The sequence below is a fragment of the Salvelinus fontinalis genome, chromosome 26, assembly GCF_029448725.1.
Source record: "Salvelinus fontinalis isolate EN_2023a chromosome 26, ASM2944872v1, whole genome shotgun sequence".
Classification (NCBI taxonomy): Eukaryota; Metazoa; Chordata; class Actinopteri; order Salmoniformes; family Salmonidae; genus Salvelinus; species Salvelinus fontinalis.
The window spans coordinates 36,836,138-36,858,933 of NC_074690.1; the positions used below are offsets into that span (position 1 = coordinate 36,836,138).

General features: G+C 45.6%; 1 protein-coding gene across 2 annotated transcripts; it reads right to left on the minus strand.

Annotated features, from left to right (window-relative positions):
• Positions 1-10,526: 10,526 nt before the first annotated feature.
• LOC129824228 (histone-lysine N-methyltransferase PRDM9-like) lies at positions 10,527-15,807 on the minus strand. Of its 2 annotated transcripts, none has more exons than XM_055883704.1 (4): positions 15,467-15,807; positions 15,246-15,367; positions 12,497-12,611; positions 10,527-12,283 (listed from the first exon to the last, which is right to left on the minus strand). In XM_055883704.1, exons 1-4 carry the CDS (start codon positions 15,678-15,680, stop codon positions 11,238-11,240), a joined length of 1,497 nt encoding a protein of 498 aa, XP_055739679.1. In that variant the 5' UTR covers positions 15,681-15,807; the 3' UTR covers positions 10,527-11,237. The 2 variants fall into 2 exon arrangements, with proteins under 2 accessions (XP_055739679.1, XP_055739680.1); XM_055883705.1 differs by lacking the exon at positions 15,467-15,807 and adding an exon at positions 14,500-14,670 and having other exon boundaries at positions 15,246-15,333.
• Between the last annotated feature and the right edge of the window lie 6,989 nt (positions 15,808-22,796).

The window sequence follows — 22,796 nt, forward strand, 5'->3', positions numbered from 1 at the left end:
ACATGTCTTTGTTTGGAATTGTTTTGTTACATGTTTCGTGTTACGCTCCAGGCTGGTTTTTCCCCGGGTACCGTGTTGAACACGAGTGTGTTTATTGTTTAACTTATGCATTATTGTGACTGTTGTCGCGCTTTGCACTTTTGCCATTTGGCTGGAGGTTTTGACGCAGTTGCGTCCGTCTGTTGTTACTTCTGCCTATTAAAGTGTGCGCCTGATCACAACTCTCCGCTCTCCTGCACCTGACTTCTTACCAGTAGCGCACAACCTGACACTAATTTCTGCTAAAGGTGATTCTAACATATGAGTCAGGGGTGTGAATACTTATGTAAATGAGATATTTCTGTATTTAATTTGCAAAACATTCTAAAAACATATTTTCACTTTGTCATCATGGGTTATTCTGAGAAGATCGTTGATAAAAAAAATATTTAATCCATTTTGAATTCAGGCTGTAACACAAAATGTGGAATAAGTCAAGGCGTATAAATGGTGTCACCATAGTCTCGCACTGGCAGGAAGTTGACTTAATAATCTGCTTTCTGCTGTTCAGGGGCATGATCTATTTCTAAAGAAGCCCATTTTTATTCTCAACTCCATGACTAACTCAACAGTATGCTTTTAAAAGATAACTTTTCATAAATCCGTATGCCCAGATATTTATAAGCGGGGACGTGATCAATGTGGGCACAATATGCATAAATCTTCAGATCCATTTTTAAGTGAATTAGAAAACATTATGTTCTTGGTTTTACCTGCGTTAAGTACCAATTTCCATGCTCCTCAATGAATTCACTGTTGCTTCACAGCACCTGGGGAACTGAGATGGAGACAAGAAGATAATACTACAGAACTGACAGGGATGAACACCAGGATGCTAATATTTAACTTATTCAGATACAACATATTCTAACAGACTGAGGGAACCTGGGACTTACTCTCCTGACAGGTTATAGCCAGGTGGTCCAACAGGTGACAGCCAAACACCTTCTCATTGTTCCCTCCTTTTCTCCGGAGTCTCCGCATCTCTTATTTTCTCCTGTCTCAACCTCTCACCATCAGCCATGTTGTCAACTAGGTGTGTGTGTGAGTGCCTAATATACAGTGAGTGTTTAAAACATTAGAAGCACCTGCTCTTTCCATGACAGACTGGCCGGGTGAATCCAGGTGAAAGCTATGATCCCCTATTGATGTCACCTGTTAAATCCACTTCAATCAGTATAAAGGAAGGGAGGGAGACAACTTAACAATCCTTTGTTAACCTTTCAGAGGGTGAATGGGCAAGACAAGATATTCAAGTGCCTTTGAACGGGTTATTGTAGTAGGTGCCAGGCACACCGGTTTGTGTCAAGAACTGTGACACTGTTTTTCACGCTCAACAGTTTCCTGTGTGTATCAAGAATGGTCCACCACCCAAAGGACCTCCAGCCAACGACAGGCCAGTGGTCAGAAACGTGTCACTGTTGAAAGAGGACAAAGGAGGTTGAAACGAATTGTGCACAGCAACAGACAGACTACAGTTAGTCAACTTATAGTCTAGTAAAACATTAGTGCCCAAAGATAAAAGATTGCACAAATCATTGTACCTTGACATGAATGGGCAGGGGCACAACTTTCACTAGGGGCGGGGGTCATGACCCCCCTCCCCCTGAAACTGCATTTATGTCACAACCCAGGTTCATCATTGCACTGTGATACCAAAAACGGCATCGGTGTGCTTTAGGACCATACAGACACCTTAGAGCAGTCGGGTAGGCTGTTTGGAGGTTTCAGCTGGCTAGATTTAGGACCGCAGAGACACCACAGAGCGTGTGAAAGCAACGCTTCTGAAAGGCTGGCGCATAGGACCAACACGGGAGAGATGAACAGAAGCAGCTGCTGTCAGTGTGTATGTGTTGCGCTCTTTCTCAGAGTTGTAAAAGCAAGCAGAACAAAAACTGGCTACTCTTTAGTTGGCTGATGTAGATTTCAAGGTAATTGCTGTTTAACTAACAGAAGAAAAAAAAGTTTCATTTCCAGTGCTAAGCTAGTAGTGTTACTGACATGTAACGTTAGCTTACAAATGTTTCATCTCTTGACTGAGGTGAATGAATTAGCTTGCTAGTAGCTACCACAGTCAGTTCAGCTCTAGTCTGTAGCTATCTGTCAAATAGTGATATTAGGTGGCTATTATTACTATCTAACAGCTGTTGTTTGTATGGAAATGTTTTGTAGCCTTCAACAGAAATACATGAACTTAGCTACCTTTCGCCAGTTGAAGTACCGTTAGAGAGCTTGCCAGAATTAGGTAATGTTATTATCTTTACCTCATTCATACTAGACCTGAATCAAACAATGAAACCAGCGTGTAACGGTCCTGACCTGTTTTCTGTTGTTTTTGTATGTGTTTATGGTCAGGGCGTGTGTTTTGGGTGGGCAGTCTATGTTATCTGTTTCTATGTTGGTTTTGGTTGCCTGGTATGGCTCTTAATTAGAGGCAGGTGTTTTACGTTCTCCTCTAATTAAGAGTCATATTTAGGTAGGGTGTTCTCACTGTTTGTTTGTGGGTGATTGTCTCCTGTGTCGTCGAATGTATGTACCATACGGGACTGTTTGGCTGTTCGTTTATTTTGATGTCGTCTGTTTCCTGTCCGTGAGTTTACGTTTAGTTATGTAAGTTTATGTTCAGGTTTCGTCAACGTCGTTTTGTATATTTGAAAGTGTTTTGTTTCGTATTGCCATCGTCGTGTTAAATAAAGAGATGGCCTATTTCCCTACTGCTGCATTTTGGTCTGATGATCCTTCTCTCCTCTCCTCGTCCGAGGATGAGGAGAGCGACAGCCCTTACAGAATCACCCACCACGCTAAGACCAAGCGGCAAGGGAATGCTCAACAGAGCAACAAGGACTCCTGGACTTGGGAGGAGATCCTGGACGGTAGAGGACCTTGGGCTCAGCCAGGGGAATATCGCCGTCCCAAGGAGGAGTTGGAAGCAGCGAAGGCTGAGAGGCGCTGGTATGAGGAGGCAGCGCGACGACGCGGTTGGGAGCCCGTGAGTCAGACCCAAAAATTTATTGGGGGGGGGTACACGAGGAGTGTGGCAAAGCCGGGTAGGATACCCGAGCCAACTCCCCGTGCTTACCGTGGAGGTAGAAGGCGTCGTACTGGTAAGACACCGTGTTATGCAGTAAAGCGCACGGTGTCCCCAGTACGCGTGCTTAGCCCAGTGCGGGCTATTCCACCTTGCCGCACTGGGAGGGCTAGGTTGGGCATCGAGCCGGATGTCATGAAGCCGGCCCAACGTATCTGGCCTCCAGTACGTCTCCTCGGGCCGGCGTACATGGCACCAGCCTTACAGGTGGTGTCCCCGGTTCGCCTGCATAGCCCAGTGCGGGCTATTCCACCTCGCCGCACTGGCAGGGCTACGGGGGATCATTCAACCTGGTAGGGTTGGGGAGGCTCGGTGCTCAAGAGCACGTGTCCTCCTTCACGGTCCGGTAGACCCGGTGCCACCTCCATGTACCAGTCCTCCGGTGGCAGCCCCCCGTACCAGGCTGTCTCTCCGGGTTCTCTCTCCTGCTGTTTCCTCCTCTCCAGCGCAGCCAGTGCCTAAACCACGCACCAGGCTGTCTCTCCTTCTCCTCCCTACAGAGCCGTCCTGCCATGACCAGCCAGAGCCGTCCTGCCATGACCAGCCAGAGCCGTCCTGCCATGACCAGCCAGAGCCGTCCTGCCATGACCAGCCAGAGCCGTCCTGCCATGACCTGCCAGAGCCGTCCATTCAGGACCTGCCAGAGCCGTCCAGCCAGGACCTGCCAGAGCCGTCCAGCCAGGACCTGCCAGAGCCGTCCAGCCAGGGCCTGCCAGAGCCGTCCAGCCAGGGCCTGCCAGAGCCGTCCAGCCAGGGCCTGCCAGAGTCCGTCCAGCCAGGGCCTGCCAGAGTCCGTCCAGCCAGGATCTGCCAGAGTCCGTCCAGCCAGGGCCTGCCAGAGTCCGTCCAGCCAGGATCTGCCAGAGTCCGTCCAGCCAGGATCTGCCAGAGTCCGTCCAGCCAGGATCTGCCAGAGTCCGTCCAGCCAGGATCTGCCAGAGTCCGTCCAGCCAGGATCTGCCAGAGTCCGTCCAGCCAGGATCTGCCAGAGTCCCTCAGCCAGGATCTGCTAGAGTCCCTCAGCCAGGATCTGCCAGAGTCCCTCAGCCAGGATCTGCCAGAGTCCCTCAGCCAGGATCTGCCAGAGTCCCTCAGCCAGGATCTGCCAGAGTCCCTCAGCCAGGATCTGCCAGAGTCCCTCAGCCAGGATCTGCCAGAGTCCCTCAGCCAGGATCTGCCAGAGTCCCTCAGCCAGGATCTGCCAGAGTATATCAGCCGGGACCTGCCCCTTGTCCCGGTGTTGCCCCTTGTCCCGGTGCTGCCCCTTGTCCCGGTGCTGCCCCTTGTTCCGGTGCTGCCCCTTGTTCCGGTGCTGCCCCTTGTCCCGGTGCTGCCCCTTGTCCCGGTGCTGGTCTTTATCCCGGTGCTGGTCTTTATCCCGGTGCTGGTCTTTATCCCGGTGCTGCCCCTTATCCCGGTGCTGCCCCTTGTCCCGGTGCTGTCCCGGTGCTGCCCCTTGTCCCGGTGCTGCCCCTTGTCCCGGTGCTGCCCCTTGTCCCGGTGCTGCCCCTTGTCCCGGTGCTGCCCCTTGTCCCGGTGCTGCCCCTTGTCCCGGTGCTGCCCCTTGTCCCGGTGCTGGCCATTCATTTAGGGGAGGTTAGTTTTAGGGTGGTCATTGGGAGGGGAAGACAGAAGCGGGGAGTGACTATGGTGGTGTGGGGACAGCGTCCAGAGCCTGAGCCACCACCGTGGTCAACTGCCCACCCAGACCCTCCCCTGGACTTTGTGCTGGTGCGCCCGGCGTTCGCACCTTGAGGGGGGGGTTCTGTAACGGTCCTGACCTGTTTTCTGTTGTTTTTGTATGCGTTTATGGTCAGGGCGTGTGTTTTGGGTGGGCAGTCTATGTTATCTGTTTCTATGTTGGTTCTGGTTGCCTGGTATGGCTCTTAATTAAGAGGCAGGTGTTTTGCGTTCTCCTCTAATTAAGAGTCATATTTAGGTAGGGTGTTCTCACTGTTTGTTTGTGGGTGATTGTCTCCTGTGTCGTCGAATGTATGTACCATACGGGACTGTTTGGCTGTTCGTTTATTTTGATGTCGTCTGTTTCCTGTCCGTGAGTTTACGTTTAGTTATGTAAGTTTATGTTCAGGTTTCGTCAACGTCGTTTTCTTGTTTTGTATATTTGAAAGTGTTTTGTTTCGTGTTGCCATCGTCGTGTTAAATAAAGAGATGGCCTATTTCCCTACTGCTGCATTTTGGTCTGATGATCCTTCTCTCCTCTCCTCGTCCGAGGATGAGGAGAGCGACAGCCCTTACACAGCGGCCAAAATCAATGTTATTGATTTGTCAGTTTCCCTAGCTAATTCCCTTCTTTTCATACTGACACAGAAATAAACAGCTCTACGGGCTTCACTGTCATGGTGCACCGTCAGTACACAACACTATAATCGTCCTGTCTTAGCAGGATCAGATGGTGACCGGTGTCCCAGCAGGGTCAGACAGTCAGGGAAGACCAGCCTACGGAGCTCAGGTGAATTTTGCAGTTTATTAACAATATCAGTGAGTAATACAAAGTTTCAACTTGAGATGATGGGTAGACCTACAGTAGCTACAGGATGGCGGCTTAAAGCTACAGTCTGGGATCTGGGAATAATGGTCATTTCAATTATTGAACCATTGATTCTATTCTTGGATAATATCATGTATAAATGTACATTTACATTTACATTTAAGTCATTTAGCAGACGCTCTTATCCAGAGCGACTTACAAATTGGTGCATTCACCTAATGACATCCAGTGGAACAGCCACTTTACAATAGTGCATCTACATCTTTTAAGGGGGGGGGGGGGGGGCAGAAGGATTGCTTTATCCTATCCTAGGTATTCCTTGAAGAGGTGGGGTTTCAGGTGTCTCCGGAAGGTGGTGATTGACTCCGCTGTCCTGGCGTCGTGAGGGAGTTTGTTCCACCATTGGGGTGCCAGAGCAGCGAACAGTTTTGATTGGGCTGAGCGGGAACTGTACTTCCTCAGTGGTAGGGAGGCGAGCAGGCCAGAGGTGGATGAACGCAGTGCCCTTGTTTGGGTGTAGGGCCTGATCAGAGCCTGAAGGTACTGAGGTGCCGTTCCCCTCACAGCTCCGTAGGCAAGCACCATGGTCTTGTAGCGGATGCGAGCTTCAACTGGAAGCCAGTGGAGAGAGCGGAGGAGCGGGGTGACGTGAGAGAACTTGGGAAGGTTGAACACCAGACGGGCTGCGGCGTTCTGGATGAGTTGTAGGGGTTTGATGGCACAGGCAGGGAGCCCAGCCAACAGCGAGTTGCAGTAATCCAGACGGGAGATGACAAGTGCCTGGATTAGGACCTGCGCCGCTTCCTGTGTGAGGCAGGGTCGTACTCTGCGGATGTTGTAGAGCATGAACCTACAGGAACGGGCCACCGCCTTGATGTTAGTTGAGAACGACAGGGTGTTGTCCAGGATCACGCCAAGGTTCTTAGCGCTCTGGGAGGAGGACACAATGGAGTTGTCAACCGTGATGGCGAGATCATGGAACGGGCAGTCCTTCCCCGGGAGGAAGAGCAGCTCCGTCTTGCCGAGGTTCAGCTTGAGGTGGTGATCCGTCATCCACACTGATATGTCTGCCAGACATGCAGAGATGCGATTCGCCACCTGGTCATCAGAAGGGGGAAAGGAGAAGATGTACACCAATGTAATTATTTATCATGCTTCATCTTAGGAGGATCAGATGGTGACAGGACTCAGCGGGGTCAGGCAGCCAAGAAAGACCCGTCTGTGGTGGAGCTGAGGGTAATTTTTGCAGATACGACACTTTATTATCTCTGTGCAGCAAACACTGGACAAGCCAGATGCTTCAAAGATTGAGACTATTTTAAGGCAGTGTGACAAACCTGCAAAGTTGATTTCCAAACTGTATCAAGGGTTGAAGCTTTTCCTGATGACACAAAGCATGCAAAACAAAGATGTGAGGAAGACCTGGTAGAAGCTATAGATGATGATGAATAGATACAGATGTGTTTGAATGCCCAGTTATGTTCATATAATCTCAGACATAAATTACTGCAGTTTAAGGGAGATACCTAGTCAGTTGTACAACTGAATGCCTTCAACTGAAATGTGTCTTCCGCATTTAACCCAACCCCTCTAATCGACATCCATGTCTTTGGCGCTCAGGGAACAGTGGGTTAACTGCCTTGCTCAGGGGCAGAATGACAGATTTCTACTTTGTCAGCTCGGGGATTCGATCCCGCAACCTTTCGGTTAGACCATCCATAGAACATACTATATGCCAGTGTAACTGAATAACATGTTATTCCTCTGCTGGAGTTGTAAAACGGGACATATTTGGATATGTTATGGTTTTGTGAAATCTGGCTGAATTTCAGAAGTATGACTTTTATCTCAGCATGTCTACAGATTATCCCTCCTTGTTTTTGCTTGCTTCTAAATGTTGATACAAGAGACTGTTACTGAACAAAACTGTGTAACCAAGCATCTAAATGCATTGCCATTCTTTGGAAGGTTGGTTTTCCTCCCACAATGTCACAATGGATGGCAGAAATCCCAAGTTATGTATCACTAGATTTGATTTATTACCAGATTAAAGGGTATACTGGGCAACTTTCATAAGCTCTGGATGCCTGATATGTAATAAAGTACGAGAAAAGGAGTCTGAAAACATGCCAACATCAGGAGAGATACTTATTTAGGCAATCCTTAGCTGCTTGGCTGCTCAGTCGTGGCCCTAGGAGTTTGCCATCCTGAGGGGTTGTCACTCTGGCCTTAGCATAATGAACATTTCACTAAGATCCTAAAGCTGAGTGAGGTGTGTTGGGGCGCTGCAGGGCGGATGGGGTGACCCAGCTATATTGTGGGCAAGTAAAAATAACTATACAATACTATTAGGCATATGAGATAAATTATATGGAGGATGTGCTGTTTGTGTGTTAATGTATATGTAGGTGTTTTTGTTTCCAAACCTTTCCCTTGGGAATAATTCAATTTTAAAAAGTGGGGAAAAGATTGTGTTGGGAGAGAGTTGAGGTATTGACTAGACTGATGGGGGTCGGGCATGCAGGCGGCTCAGGCTGGCTGGGAAGTCTGGCTGAAATTTGATATAGAGTATGTCTTAAAAGACAATCAAAAGTCTTTGTACTTGAGTTAAAGGTGCACCACAATATTGATTATTGAATTAGCTTTGATCTAGTTCTGTCTTATCAATCACTTAAATTTAGCAATGATCTCTTACCTAGCTTGATGACTGGGGGTATGCTTACTTTTTGTTGTTCTAAATAGAGACGGTGTCACGTTCGTCGGAATAATCGGACCAAGGCACAGCATGCGTAGAGCTCCACATCTTTTAATAACGAGAAACTCACCAAACAATCCGCTACTGGTGTGCACACAGGCAACTATCTGTAGACAAGATCCCACAAAACACAAAGGGGAAATGGCTGCCTAAATATGATCCCCAATCAGAGACAACGATAAACAGCTGTCTCTGATTGGAAACCATACCAGGCCAACATAAACCATTAAACACCTAGATAATCCACCCTAGTCACTATCACGCCCCAACCAACAGAGAATAAATAGCTCTCTATGGTCAGGGCGTGACAGACGGCCACTTCTAAAACCAAAGTTGCGCCCCCTGCGAATGGTGTATGGCAGCCGACGACCTTGCAAAATTACACTTCATTCAGCAAAAACCAAGAAACTCCGGTTAAGGAACGAAAACGCTGGATACTTTAGAATTGGAAAAACATTGCCTGTCTGATTAATCCCAGTTCCTGCTGTTTCACGCTGATGGGAGGACTAGAGTATGGGGGGAAAAAACACTTGGGTACATGCATCCATAATGCTGCGTTTCATTGCAGGCTGGTGGTGTGGGGTGTGTTTTCATGGCACACATTAGGCCCATTGATAAAAGTGGAGCAACGTTCGAATGCCACAGGATATCTAAAAATCATTGCCAATCAAGTGTATCCCTTCAAGGCAGCAGTGTATCCATCTGTGAATGGATTTTTCAGCAGGATAATGCCCAAACCACAAGGCTAGGATTGTCCAGGAATGGTTCCACAAACATGACAGTGAATTCAGCTTAGTGCAGTGGCCTGCCCAGTCACCAGATCTCATTCCAATTGAGCGTCTGTGGGAGGAGATGGAACAAGCTATTTGGAGTAGAGATCAACTACCAGCCAATTTGACACAACTGTGGGAAGCATTGGAGTCAACATGGGCCAGCATCCGTGTGGAATGCTTTTAACACCTTGTAGAGTCCATGCCCCAGAAAACTGAGGCTGTTTAGGGAAAAAGGGGGTGCAACTCAATATTAGGAAGGTGTTCTTAATGTTTTGTACACTCATTGTATTTTCTGTAGGAATTGGTCAATGGTAACATGATCATGAGAATTTCATATACAATTACAATGTGCTGTTAACATCCTACACTTATTTTCTTCAATGCAATGTGTGGTTTATTGATTCACTCCGTGAAGTGCTTTGCTTTACTGTGCGAGACTGAGCTGTGTTTTGAGCCATTCTGCTGCGTCATTCTGTCTTGTGTTGTGTTTGTGGCACTCTGTAAATAAAAAGAAAACAGAAAAATGATCTTCTCAATATGTATACACCAACACAAAACTTAATGTGATCACTTCAAATCAAACTGTGCATCGCTCACAATCTACAGCAATCATTACTCTCTTCTCTTCCCCCTATCTTTTTTCACAAAATAAACAGGCCACACCCTTCACCTCAACACTCCCAGTCTCCCTCTGTGCCATGGTCTGGGGACACTTCAAATTCAATCACACCTAGTCTTCCTATGTTGATGGACACCCTGACACCCCAAACCCTGGCTCTGGCTGTTCTCTGTGATCGATAGATGCCCTCTCCTCCCTGCCTCTCCTGGCCATTGTGGCCCTCTCACTGCAGCGGAAGTCAATTTAACTGTACGTTGTGACTGCAGGCCTGTCATAGAAGATGAAACCTCTGCGCCTGACCCCACCTTTCCATCCCCCTGACCACTACTATCCCACCCCTACCTAACACACTGTCACTAGTATTCCTCTTGAGTTTCGGGCTTACTTACAGGTATAAACAAGAATACGAAAAAGTAAGAAAAAGAGTTGCGATTGTTCCTACCTTCACTCTGCACCGGCACAACCAAGCATCAGCAAGTGATGACGCAAGAAATCACTAAACTTCCCATGTTGACTTCCTGAGTCCCTCCTTTTCTCTCTTTGTATATCTCCACTGTTATCTCTGCCTCTGTTGACTGGCAAATCAATGAACCAGTAAATCTTTCAAACTACATATTTATTTATCTTATCGATTTAGCCATCTACGGTATATGATCTTTGATTCAGATGACCAGTTTTACACAGTGCCAGTGGTGTCAGTTTAGACAATGTACAGTAAAAGTTTAATTTCCAGATGTCAAATGTAAAGTATGAACCTTCATTTATTTATTTAATTTCACCTTTATTTAACCAGGTAGGCAAATTGAGAACACGTTCTCATTTACAATTGCGACCTGGCCAATACATGTAAGCTAATACACTGAAACACATATTTGATTGCCTAGTTGAGTTAAAATGACATAACAGTTTAAGGCAGCAGAGTATAACTTCAAAATATAACTCAGGAAATCAAGTTGAGTTATTAACCTGATTTGATACTGTCCTTTGTGGCAAGAAGTGACATCCCAAATAGACAAACACTACCTAGACAACACATACTAAATGGTTCCTATATACACAGTGTATAAAATATTAAGAATACCTGCTCTTCCATTACATAGACTGAACAGGTGAAAGCTATGATACATGATTAATGTCACTTATTTAATCAACTTCAGTCAGTGTAGATGTGGGAGTTGGGTGCAACTAAATTTTAGGAAGGGGGGGGGGTACAACTCAATTCTAGGAAGGTGTTACTCACTGTTTTCTTTTTCTAAAAGTGCAGATAGGTTTTCATGATTATTTTTTTTACCAGTTGTAAATAAAAGGCTGGTAAAATTTGTGAGGAGCTGTCAACAGTCAAACATGAAAGCCATTTCACAAATCAATTAGGAAGAAAAGCTTGTCAAATCTCAAAATACCGTTTGTACCACATTTTCACAGACAGTGGTACAGAAAAACTATACAATTATGTTTTATTTGTTCCATCTGGCCTGAGACAACATTAAACTTGTGTGTGGATCCCCAGGGTATGCAGGTACCACATGTTGAGACACTGGACTCTCTCCTATGTGAGTTCTCTGATGTGACTTCATACTGGAGCGCTGGGTGAAGCATTTCCCACACTGTGTGCACTCGTAGGGCTTCTCCCCGCTGTGGACCACAGCATGTCTGATCAGGTTGTACTGCTTGGTGAAATTCCTGCCACACTGTTCGCAGGTGTACGGTTTCTCTCCGGAGGTGCCGCCCGACCTCCACTGAGTCCTCATTCTCTTCACCATGTTAAAACTACTGCGACTCAGGCTGTATCCAGAGAAGGTGGAGGTGGTGGCCATGTTTGACCCTGTCATGCACTCACTCATTCTCACTGTTGCTTCTGAAGCCCTGTGCTGATGCTGCCTTGGCTGTAGATCTAAACTATTTCCGTCATTATTTGAGTTCAGCCTCTCGCCCCTCTGTCCTTCTGGCATCTGTTGTCTAGTCTCATCAGCCAATGTCCTGATATGTCTTTTCATGTGTGCTGCTGTACTGAACATGTTAGCATGTGGTTTCCCTTTAGAGTGAAGTGATGGCCCTACGGATGGCAGCCCACTATGAGATGGGAAAATTGAGATATTCTGAGAGTACTCTTCTGTGGCATGAAAGGAGAAATCTGGGTGGCCAACAGTGTCAGTGTCTCTGCCTGGATCCACAGAGGTCCACAGCTGCCCATCAGTCTCATCCATGACAAACTGGTCAGGTCCTGCCAGGGCCGTGGTCTGATCCAGCTCCTCCTTTTTCTCATCCTTCACCATCACTACGTCTTGTGAGTCCTCATCCTCGGCTGGCTGGTGCTGCTCTGTGCTAAACACCTTTGATTTCTCTGCAGACGTGAGCCGGGATGTGCCTGGTTCCTCTGGACCATCAGAATTGGGGTAATGTTCCACTGAGTCTTCAGGAGATATGTTGGGTTGTGTGATGAAGTCCTCATCAAAGTTCCGTTGCTCAAAGGATGGTGGTTGCCCAGGCTTGGAACCAGACTCTACAAGATTTGGGATAAACATAAAAGAAACATTACAAAAGATCCTTAACAGTTGCAAAACATGACTACTTTCAAATTGACTATGTGTATGCGCACTCTATATGCCAACCCAGAACAAAAAACACCCAACACCAACTAGCAATTTGCAACGTGTATACCACCACACCCACAGTCTTTCATAGAAAGAGCAGTACCCCTTATGGTCACACCCACCTGCTCCAGTGATCCTGAGCTCTTCCTGAGGGTCAGTCTTCCAAACATCCTCTGCTGTCTCCTCATCTTTGATCAGTATGGGTTCAGTCTCCGCTCTCTGCTCCACATCTGTAGGCTGTAACAGGGGACTGAGGTTATCACTCTGGACACACCATATCTAACCCTTTTCATACTGCAGTGACCTTGGTTGGTAAACGGGCTCTTTTCATGTCCAGAAAGTAAGTTGGATAGCTACCTGTTATTCTTATCTGATTTATTTGGCATAGGGTACAGCCAGAAAGTAGCTTGTATAATTTCTGGGTCAATAAACCATTCAATTTGAGAACAGTTGTGAACATTCTCTCATTTATAATCTATCAAGGTCATTGCATTGGTGTAAATTACACCATGACAATCGGGGGTCTCTTGAGTGTAAAAGAAAAATGGCACTAATAATAACGACATCATTTAAACTGTAAATATGGGCCTCCCGAGTGGTGCAGCAGTCTAAGACACTGCATCGCAGTGCTTGAGGCATCACTCTAGACCCGGGTTCGATCGCAGGCTGTGTCACAGACGGCCGGGAGAACCATGAGGCAGAGCATAATTGGCCCAGCGTCGTCTGGGTTAGGGGAAGGTTAGCGATTCCTTGTGGCAGGCCGGGCGCCTGCAAGCTGACTTTGGTCGCCAGTTGGACGGCGTTTCCTCCGACACATTGGTGCGGCTGGCTTCTGGGTTAAGCGAGCAGGGTGTCAAGAGGCAGTGCGGCTTGGCAGGGTCGTGTTTCGGAGGATGCATGGCTCTCGACCGTCGCCGAGATGGCTCTCGACCGTGATTGTCAAACAAATCACTTAAAAAAAGTAGTCTACCTGTGCATGTTCATCCACTCCAAAATAATTCCAGCATCTAAACATCATGTATACGTGCGCCATTTGATGAATGGAAATAGATATGTTACAAAACACCAAAACGTGTTCCTAATGTATTATATTGAATGTAGACTACTGTACCTGTTCTGCATGTGTTCATGTGCGTAAAATTGCCTTGGCTGAGAGGGTAGGCTACCGGCAGTGGTGCAGGCCTAGTGGAGGGTAGTGGCAAGTAAAGGCCGTGTACCCACCTTTTTCAGAAAAATACTTTGAAAGTATAGGGAGCATTACTAAAATCTTTTACCACAACCAACAATCAGCGTGTACCCACCAATTATTTTGCCACTACCGGTAAGCTTATTTGAGGTTCATGGTAATACACATTGTAGCCTAAGTAAGTTGACCGTGTGTGTTTTGAGTAAAGGACTTCAAGCTGCTTGCTCACAAACTGGCGCGAATTCGGGACCTCTGCCTCACAAACACACGACTGTCCTCCCTCAAACGTCTTTGACGATCGCGCCACCTCAAAAGCTAGCTAATGAGGCGACGCAAGCGGGACACTTCAGGCTGAGGAATAAGTTTCACACATCCCCATGTGCTACATGAGCGTGACCAACATTTTTTCCCCGTGACAGTTTCAGCCTAATTTCAGCTGTGTCATGACTTTTCAGGCTACAAAAAAAGTTACATTTGTCAGCAGGACGCATCAATTAATGTAGGCCTAATCAATACCAATCATGCAATGAGTTGAATCAAACATGTTTTACACCCTAGTTCATGAGTTGTCCATAATTTACGCTTGGAGTCTTCACAGATCGTGTGACAAAACACTACATTTCATTCCTTACATTAATGACATTTATGACAATGTTAATTGTCATTATTAAGCATTTAGGCTAACAATTGAAATAGAATATTGAACTTAAACCCTGTACCTATCATGGATCTTGGAGATCTGGGAAAATGCTCTGTAAGTGTAACTATGCCAATGTAACATTTCATTATGTTTCACCATGAAAACAGTTCCCAATGGGGACACAAATCCCAAATAATGTAGGCCTATGCCATTGGAAAATGTAACGCTTCTAACCAAACGTTAACCTCTTCAAACCAAAAGTCACCTTATAGGCCTACTGTCATTAACATATAGCCTACTTTTTGGATGGATTTGATGCACATTGGCGTGTAGCTGTAGGCCAGTTGTCTAGTGCTATAGTCGACCATCATCAGCTCATCCAGGAAAAAAAAAATATTGATAGAAAATAAAGCTAAACAAATGGTCTACTACTTCGGGCCACGGATGGCACGGAGAACACCCACGCACACCTGAAAAACAAAACAATGTGCGCTCTAAATAGCTGACTATCAAAAGCAAACAATGACAAATCAACCGATAAATCTAAAGCATTGGAATAAAGGCTATCTATCAAGGACACATGGCAAACAAATGTCGAAAATGAGTAAGTACAAAGGAAAATCTATAGATAAAAGGAGCTCATATTTACCACTGGGAAACATATTTACCACTACATTTTAAACAAATAGGAGAATGGTTAAATTAGCATTATTTAGAGACCCTCACAAAGTTTGACTTTTGTTGCATTTATGGGAGCCAACATCTTATTCAGGGGAGCTGAGCAGTCCCTGGCTCCCCCCTAATTCGCACCTTGGTAGTTACCCTGGTTTATGAAAGCGGATCCCAACTCTGCCACTGGAGCATACTTTTGTGGCACAGTCAATTGGTTCGCAGGGATTCTGGCCAGAAGGTTGAGGGTTCGAGCTATACTCCCTGCCTGTTTCATTGCAATACTAATGAATCACACAAAAACTTTAAATATTCCAATAACAGAATTGATCCAAGAGGTCAGGTCTTTGTAATTGTAAAAGGTGATGCATCACACCTGGGGTTGAGAGTCCTCTCCAACAGCCATCTCTCCATCTCTCCACTGTGAGCTATTCCTCTGCTTGTTCAAAACAATCTTGACTGGATATGAAGATTTCTCAGATGCCATGGGGTAAAAAGCTGGAAAATAATTGTATTCAGTCAAATATTAGGGCTATTCACATATAAAGGGTTTGAATATGCAATCAATTTATCATTAATAACAAACACATCTACTACCTTTTCTCCTGACTCGTCCTCGCGTCTTCTTCAGCTCGCCCTCCATCATTTGACACTTCCTTTTCAGTCCATCAATATCTCGCTGGCTTTGGGTAATTTCCAAACGTATAACTGCACAGCTATCATCAACACGTTTGTTTATTTCTGCTACAGCTGCTTTAGCTAATACCTCCATAATGGATACCAACTGCGCCTGAAAATTGCAGCTTGCCATCTCGTCCAGCCAAATTACAGATTTGTATTCTCTGTGTGAAGTAAAACGTGCAATAAACAATTCGTAGATTATGATAAATGGCAACGTTTCAAGTGGGAGATGCGTGCGCAATTGCAATCGTACTTCCGTTCAACTCGTGACGTAGGTATCTATTACCGTAAATATGAGAACGCAACAGCCCTAAATCATTTGGTAGAATTAGCACCTTCAAGGCAAATACCAGTGTCTATTCTCCAGGATCTATTCTAGTCTGCCTGTAGTGTAGCCATGTCTATTGACAAAAAAACACGTTTTACGATCTGAATAAAGTCTCTTTTTAGTCAATAGATATGGCTACATGTATGGGAGGAAGAGTGCAGTGCAATGCAGTGGCTCACATGGTTATTATGCATAAAAGGATATAGATGCCTTTTATGACTCACTGTGGTAAAATGTAAAATACAAAAACACTTTCTTCAACCATTCACAAACACTTATGATTTATATATGATCAAATATTGTCATGTCCTTTCTCATCGACACAACCTAATAAAACCATTCTGAAAATGTGATATGGTATTTATTAAATATCTCTCTCATCATCACTCAATGCCTAGGTTTACCTCTAATGTACTTACATCCTACCATACCTTTGTCTGTACATCGTGCCCAGAAACCTGCTCCTTTTACTCTCTGTTCCAAACGTACTAGATGACCAGTTCTAATAGCCTTCAGCCGTACCCTTATACTACTCCTCCTCTGTTTCTCTGGTGATGTAGAGGTTAATCCAGGACCTGCAGTGCCTAGCTCCACTCCTATTTCCCAGGTGCTCTCATTTGTTGACTTCTGTAACCGTAAAAGCCTTGGTTTCATGCATGTTAACATTAGAAGCCTCCTCCCTAAGTTTGTTTTATTCACTGCTTTAGCACACTCTGCCAACACGGATGTCTTAGCCAGGTCTGAATCCTGGCTTAGGAAGACCACCAAAACCCCAGAAATTTCCATCCCTAACTATAACATTTTCCGACAAGATAGAACTGCCAAAGGGGGCGGAGTTGCAATCTACTGCAGAGATAGAATGCAGAGTTCTGTCTTACTATCCAGGTCTGTACCCAAACAATTCGAGCTACTACTTTTAAAAGTCCAACCGTTGCCGCTTGCTATAGACCACCCTCTGCCCCCAGCTGTGCCCTGGACTCCATGTATGAATTGATTGCCCTCCATCTATCTTCAGAGCTTGTGCTGCTAGGTGACCTAAACTGGGACATGCTTAACACCCCGGCCATCCTACAATCTAAGCTTGATGCCCTCAATCTCACACAAATTATCAATGAACCTACCAGGTACAACCCCAAATCCGTGAACACGGGCACCCTCATAGATATCATCCTAACCAACTTGCCCTCCAAATAAACCTCTGCTGTTTTCAACCAAGATCTCAGCGATCACTGCTTCATTGCCTGCATCCGTAATGGGTCTGCGGTCAAACGACCACCACTCATCACTGTCAAACTCTTCCTAAAACACTTCAGCGAGCAGGCCTTTCTAATCGACCTGGCCCAGGTATTCTGGAAGGATATTGACCTCATCCCATCAGTAGAGGATGCCTGGTTACTCTTTAAAAGTGCCTTCCTCACAATCTTAAATAAGCATGCCCCATTCAAAAAATGTAGAACCAGGAACAGATTTAGCCCTTAGTTCACTCCAGACCTGACTGCCCTTGACCAGCACAAAAACATCCTATGGCGTACTGCATTAGCATCGAATAGCCCCCGTGATATGCAACTTTTCAGGGAAATTAGGAACCAATATACACAGGCAGTTAGGAAAGCTAAGGCTAGCTTTTTCAAACAGAAATTTGCATCCTGTAGCACAAACTCAATAAAGTTCTGAGACACTGTAAAGTCCATGGAGAATAAGAGCACGATCTAGAATCGGCTTCCTATTTTGCAACAAAGCATCCTTCACTCATGCTGCTAAACATACCCTCGTAAAACTGACCATCCTGCCGATCCTCGACTTCGGCGACGTCATTTACAAAATAGCCTCCAACACTCTACTCAACAAATTGGATGCAGTCTATCACAGTGCCATCCGTTTTGTCACCAAAGACCTGTACGCTCTCGTTGGCTGGCCCTCGCTTCATACTCGTCGCCAGACCCACTGGCTTCAGGTCATCTACAAGTCTTTGCTAGGTAAAGCCCCGCCTTATCTCAGCTCACTGGTCACCATAGCAGCACCCACCCGTAGCACGCACTCCAGCAGGTATATCTCACGGGTCACCCCCAAAGCCAATTCTTCCTTTGGTCGCCTTTCCTTCCAGTTCTCTGCTGCCAATGACTGGAACGAATCTCAAAAATCACTGAAGCTGGAGACTCATATCTCCCTCACTAGCTTTAAACACCAGCTGTCAGAGCAGCTCACAGATCACTGCACCTGTACATAGACCATCTGTAAATATCCCATCCAACTACCTCATCCCCTTACTGTATTTATTTATTTATCTTGCTTCTTTGCATCCCTGTATCTCTACTTGCACATTCATCCTCTGAACATCAATCACTCCAGTGTTTAATTGGTATATTGTAATTATTTCGCCACCATGGCCTATTTATTGACTTACCTCCCTTATCTTAACTCATTTGCACACACTGTATATAGACTTTTTCTACTGTATTATTGACTGTATGTTTGTTAATTCCATGTGTAATTCTGCGTTGTAGTAGTATGTGTCGAACTGCTTTGCTTTATCTTGGCCAGGTCGCAGTTGTAAATGAGAACTTGTTCTCAACTAGCCTACCTGGTTATATAAAGGTGAAATAAAATAAATAAAAAATAAAGGATAGATGAAGCAATATAACTTATTTGACACACAGTTAGGGAACAAAGACAATAAACTAGTTTCATGTAAACATAATTTCATCATATATTTAAAGGAACTATTGCATGCTACATGCTCCAAATTTTTTACCTGGACTCGAACGGACCTGATCATTAAAAAAGGGGGGTACCCGGACGGACCCGAGAACAATCAAACCCAATCCTGAACGGACCAGACGACAACCAACCTGTCCTAGACCAGACTCGATTGGACTTAAGTGAAAAAATATATATGTTTATCAGACAAGTTGCTCTTCTGGTTACTGAATATGTCTTTATATGTTGTCTAAGTCAATAAATTAACCTTATTAGTGTAAAGTAAATATGCTATGCAGAGCCATGGTCGTGTCCATTCGGGTCAACCTTCCTGTAGTTACATAGAACGGGTCTCGGATATACGGGATGACTCGTGAAGACCTGCATTATAGCTGATTTACATTCAGAGGTTCATCTCCTAGGGCTTTTAAGGCACACACATATATAAGTAGAGTTGTTAGGTATAAAGTGTATCCATATCAGATAGTGTGTAGAACATAATGAGTGGTGTTGATTGGCCTACATGAAAGAATATGCATAAAAGTACAGTAGTACTGATATATCTGTGTGAGAGTAAGTGAATTATGATTCACTTACTCCCTATTACAGGGGCTGAGTCACTGGCTTACTGGTGCTCTTTCATGCCGTCCCTAGGAGGGGTGCGTCACTTGAGTGGGTTGAGTCACTGACGTGATCTTCCTGTCTGGGTTGGCGCCCCCCCTTGGGTTGTGCCGTGGCGGAGATCTTTGTGGGCTATACTCGGCCTTGTCTCAGGATGGTAAATTGGTGGTTGAAGATATCCCTCTAGTGGTGTGGGGGCTGTGCTTTGGCAAAGTGGGTGGGGTTATATCCTTCGTGTTTAGCCCTGTCCGGGGGCATCATCGGATGGAGCCACAGTGTCTCCTGACCCCTCCTGTCTCAGCCTCCAGTATTTATGCTGCAGTAGTTTATGTGTCGGGGGGCTAGGGTCAGTCTGTTATATCTGGAGCACTTCTCCTGTCTTATCCGGTGTCCTGTGTGAATTTAAGTATGCTCTCTCTAATTCTCTCTTTCTCTCTTTCTTTCTCTCTCTCGGAAGACCATGCCTCAGGACTACCTGGCATGATGACTCCTTGCTGTCCCAGACCTGCTGTTTTCAACTCTCTAGAGACTGCAGGAGTGGTAGAGGATCGGCTATGAAAAGCCAACTGACATTTACTCCTGAGGTGCTGACTTGCTGCACCCTCGACAACTACTGTGATTATTATTTGACCATGCTGGTAATTTCTGAACATTTGAACATCTTGGCCATGTTCTGTTATAATCTCCACCAAGCACAGCCAGAAGAGGATTGGCCACCCCTCATAGCCTGGTTCCTCTCTAGCTTTCTTCCTAGGTTTTGGCCTTTCTAGGGAATTTTTCCTAGCCACCGTGCTTCTACACCTGCATTGCTTGCTGTTTGGGGTTTTAGGCTGGGTTTCTGTACAGCACTTTGAGATATCAGCTGATGTAAGAAGGGCTATATAAATACATTTGATTTGATTGCATGTGTTATGGAGCAGTGTGTATACAACGACTGTGTGTACACTGGGTGGTATTTCTATCCAGGAGAGGAAGTAGAGCTGGCTCAGTTCATCGCCACACACCAGTTCACTGGAGCAGTGCAGGTTCACCTCCAAGACTACTGCAGTACCCACACACACAAACACATGTAGAGAGATAGAGAGAGAGATACTGTAAGCATACATTCAGACATACATACAGTGGGGAGAACAAGTATTTGATACACTGCCGATTTTGCAGGTTTTCCTACTTACAAAGCATGTAGAGGTCTGTAATTTTTATCATAGGTACACTTCAACTGTCCAGAGAATCAAAAATCCAGAAAATCACATTGTATGATTTTTAAGTAATTAATTTGCATTTTATTGCATGACATAAGTATTTGATACATCAGAAAAGCAGAACTTAATATTTGGCACAATATTAATATTTTGTTTGCAATTACAGAGATCATACGTTTCCTGTAGTTCTTGACCAGGTTTGTACACACTGCAGCAGGGATTTTGGCCCACTTCTCCATACAGACCTTCTCCAGATCCTTCAGGTTACGGGGCTGTCGCTGGACAATACGGACTTTCAGCTCCTTCCAAAGATTTTATATTGGGTTCAGGTCTGGAGACTGGCTAGGCCACTCCAGGACCTTGAGATGCTTCTTACGGAGCCACTCCTTAGTTGCCCTGGCTGTGTGTTTCGGGTCGTTGTCATGCTGGAAGACCCAGCCACGACCCATCTTCAATGCTCTTACTGAGGGAAGGAGGTTGTTGGCTAAGATCTCGCGATACATGGCCCCATCCTCCCCTCAATACGGTGCAGTCGTCCTGTCCCCTTTGCAGAAAAGCATCCCCAAAGAATGGCGTTTCCACCTCCATGCTTCACGGTTGGGATGGTGTTCTTGGGGTTGTACTCATCCTTCTTCTTCCTCCAAACACGTCGAGTGGAGTTTAGACCAAAAAGTACCTATGATAAAAATTACAGACCTCTACTTGCTTTGTAAGTAGGAAAACCTGCAAAATCAGCAGTGTTTCAAATACTTGTTCTCCCCACTGTACATACACAAACAGTGCATTGCTGTGACTACTCATCCATTCTTGATAAAAATTAGTTGAGTGTGTGGAAACTGAAGAGTTAGAATTTCATGCACCTGTTTCTTGATGTTTGTGTCCCAAATTTGGACAGTTCTCTCAAGGAACGCCAAGATGATCGTGCTGTTGGCGAATCACAGTACACTAATCCTGTCATTGTGTGTCTAGGGAATATCCATCAAAATCATCATCATCAGGCCTCCCGAGTGGTGCAGTGGTCTAAGACACTGCATCGCAGTGCTAGCTGTGCCACTAGAGATCCTGGTTCGAGTCCAGGCTCTGTCACAGCCGGCCGCGACCGGGAGACACATGGGGTGCCGTGCAATTGGCCCAGCGTCGTCGGGTTTAGGGAAGGATATGGACGGCCGGGATGTCCTCGTCCCATTGCACTCTAGCAACTCCTGTGGCGGGCCGGGCGCCTGCACGCTGACACGTTTGCCAGGTGTAGTGTTTCCTCTGACACATTGGTGCGGCTTGGTTCCGGGTTAAGTGGGCATTGTGTCAAGAAGCAGTGCGGCTTGGCTGGGTCGTGTTTCGGAGGATGCATGGCTCTCGACCTTCAACTCTCCCGAGTCCATATGGGAGTTACAGCGATGGGACAAGACTAACTACCAATTGGGGATAAAAAGGGGTAAAACTCTCATTTAAAAAATTCATCATATGTTCCTGCTGCTCCAGGATGTTTGGTGGCTGGTTGAACCACATGTTTCTCCCACACCACCAACTCTAGAGACAGGACACAGAATAACAGTCCAGTTAATAAATTATTCATATAACAACTTGTTATGTGAGTGTCATTGTACTGCAGTGCAGTTATCCAGCCACCTTTTCCCCCACTAGACTGGTCCATTTCTAGCTCAATGATGAAGACAGATCAGTATTTGGGCCCATGACATACTAGGGAAGTGACCATAAGTGACATACTAATATGACCATATTATCATTCACATTGTCATTCACATATTTCTGCTACAGTGTGCACTAATGAACATGAACCTTGTCTTTCGCAAACATAGACTAGGGAGGAAAATACCATGCATCTGAATACGGAAACAGCTGGGGCACGTGGGTGAGGATGAATTCCACCATGATGGACTGGACCCTCACCTCCATAAAGACTCCTGTACTGTTAAACCCTGACGCCTCAATGTCTTTTAATCTGCAAACAGCCTCAGAGGGTTAAATCATCTTCAATCAGTGTAGATGAAGGGGAGGAGACAGGTTAAATAATGATTTTTAAGCCTTGAGACAATTGAACCATAGATTGTGTACCATTTAGAGGGTGAATGGGCAAGACAAAATATTTAACTGCCTTTGAACGGGGTATTGTAGTAGGTGCCAGGTGCACCTGTTTGAGTGTGTCAAGAACTGCAACACTGCTGGGTTTTTCACGGTCAACAGTTTCCCGTGTGTATACACCACCCAAAGGCATTCCAGCCAACTTGACAAACCCTGTGGAATTTGTCCCTGTGGAACACTTTCGACACCTTGTAGTTCATGCCCCGATGAGTTGAGGCTGTCCTGAGGGCAAAAGGAGATGCAACTCAATAATAGGTAGGTGCTCCTGATGTTTTGTACACTCACTGTATATTTCTGG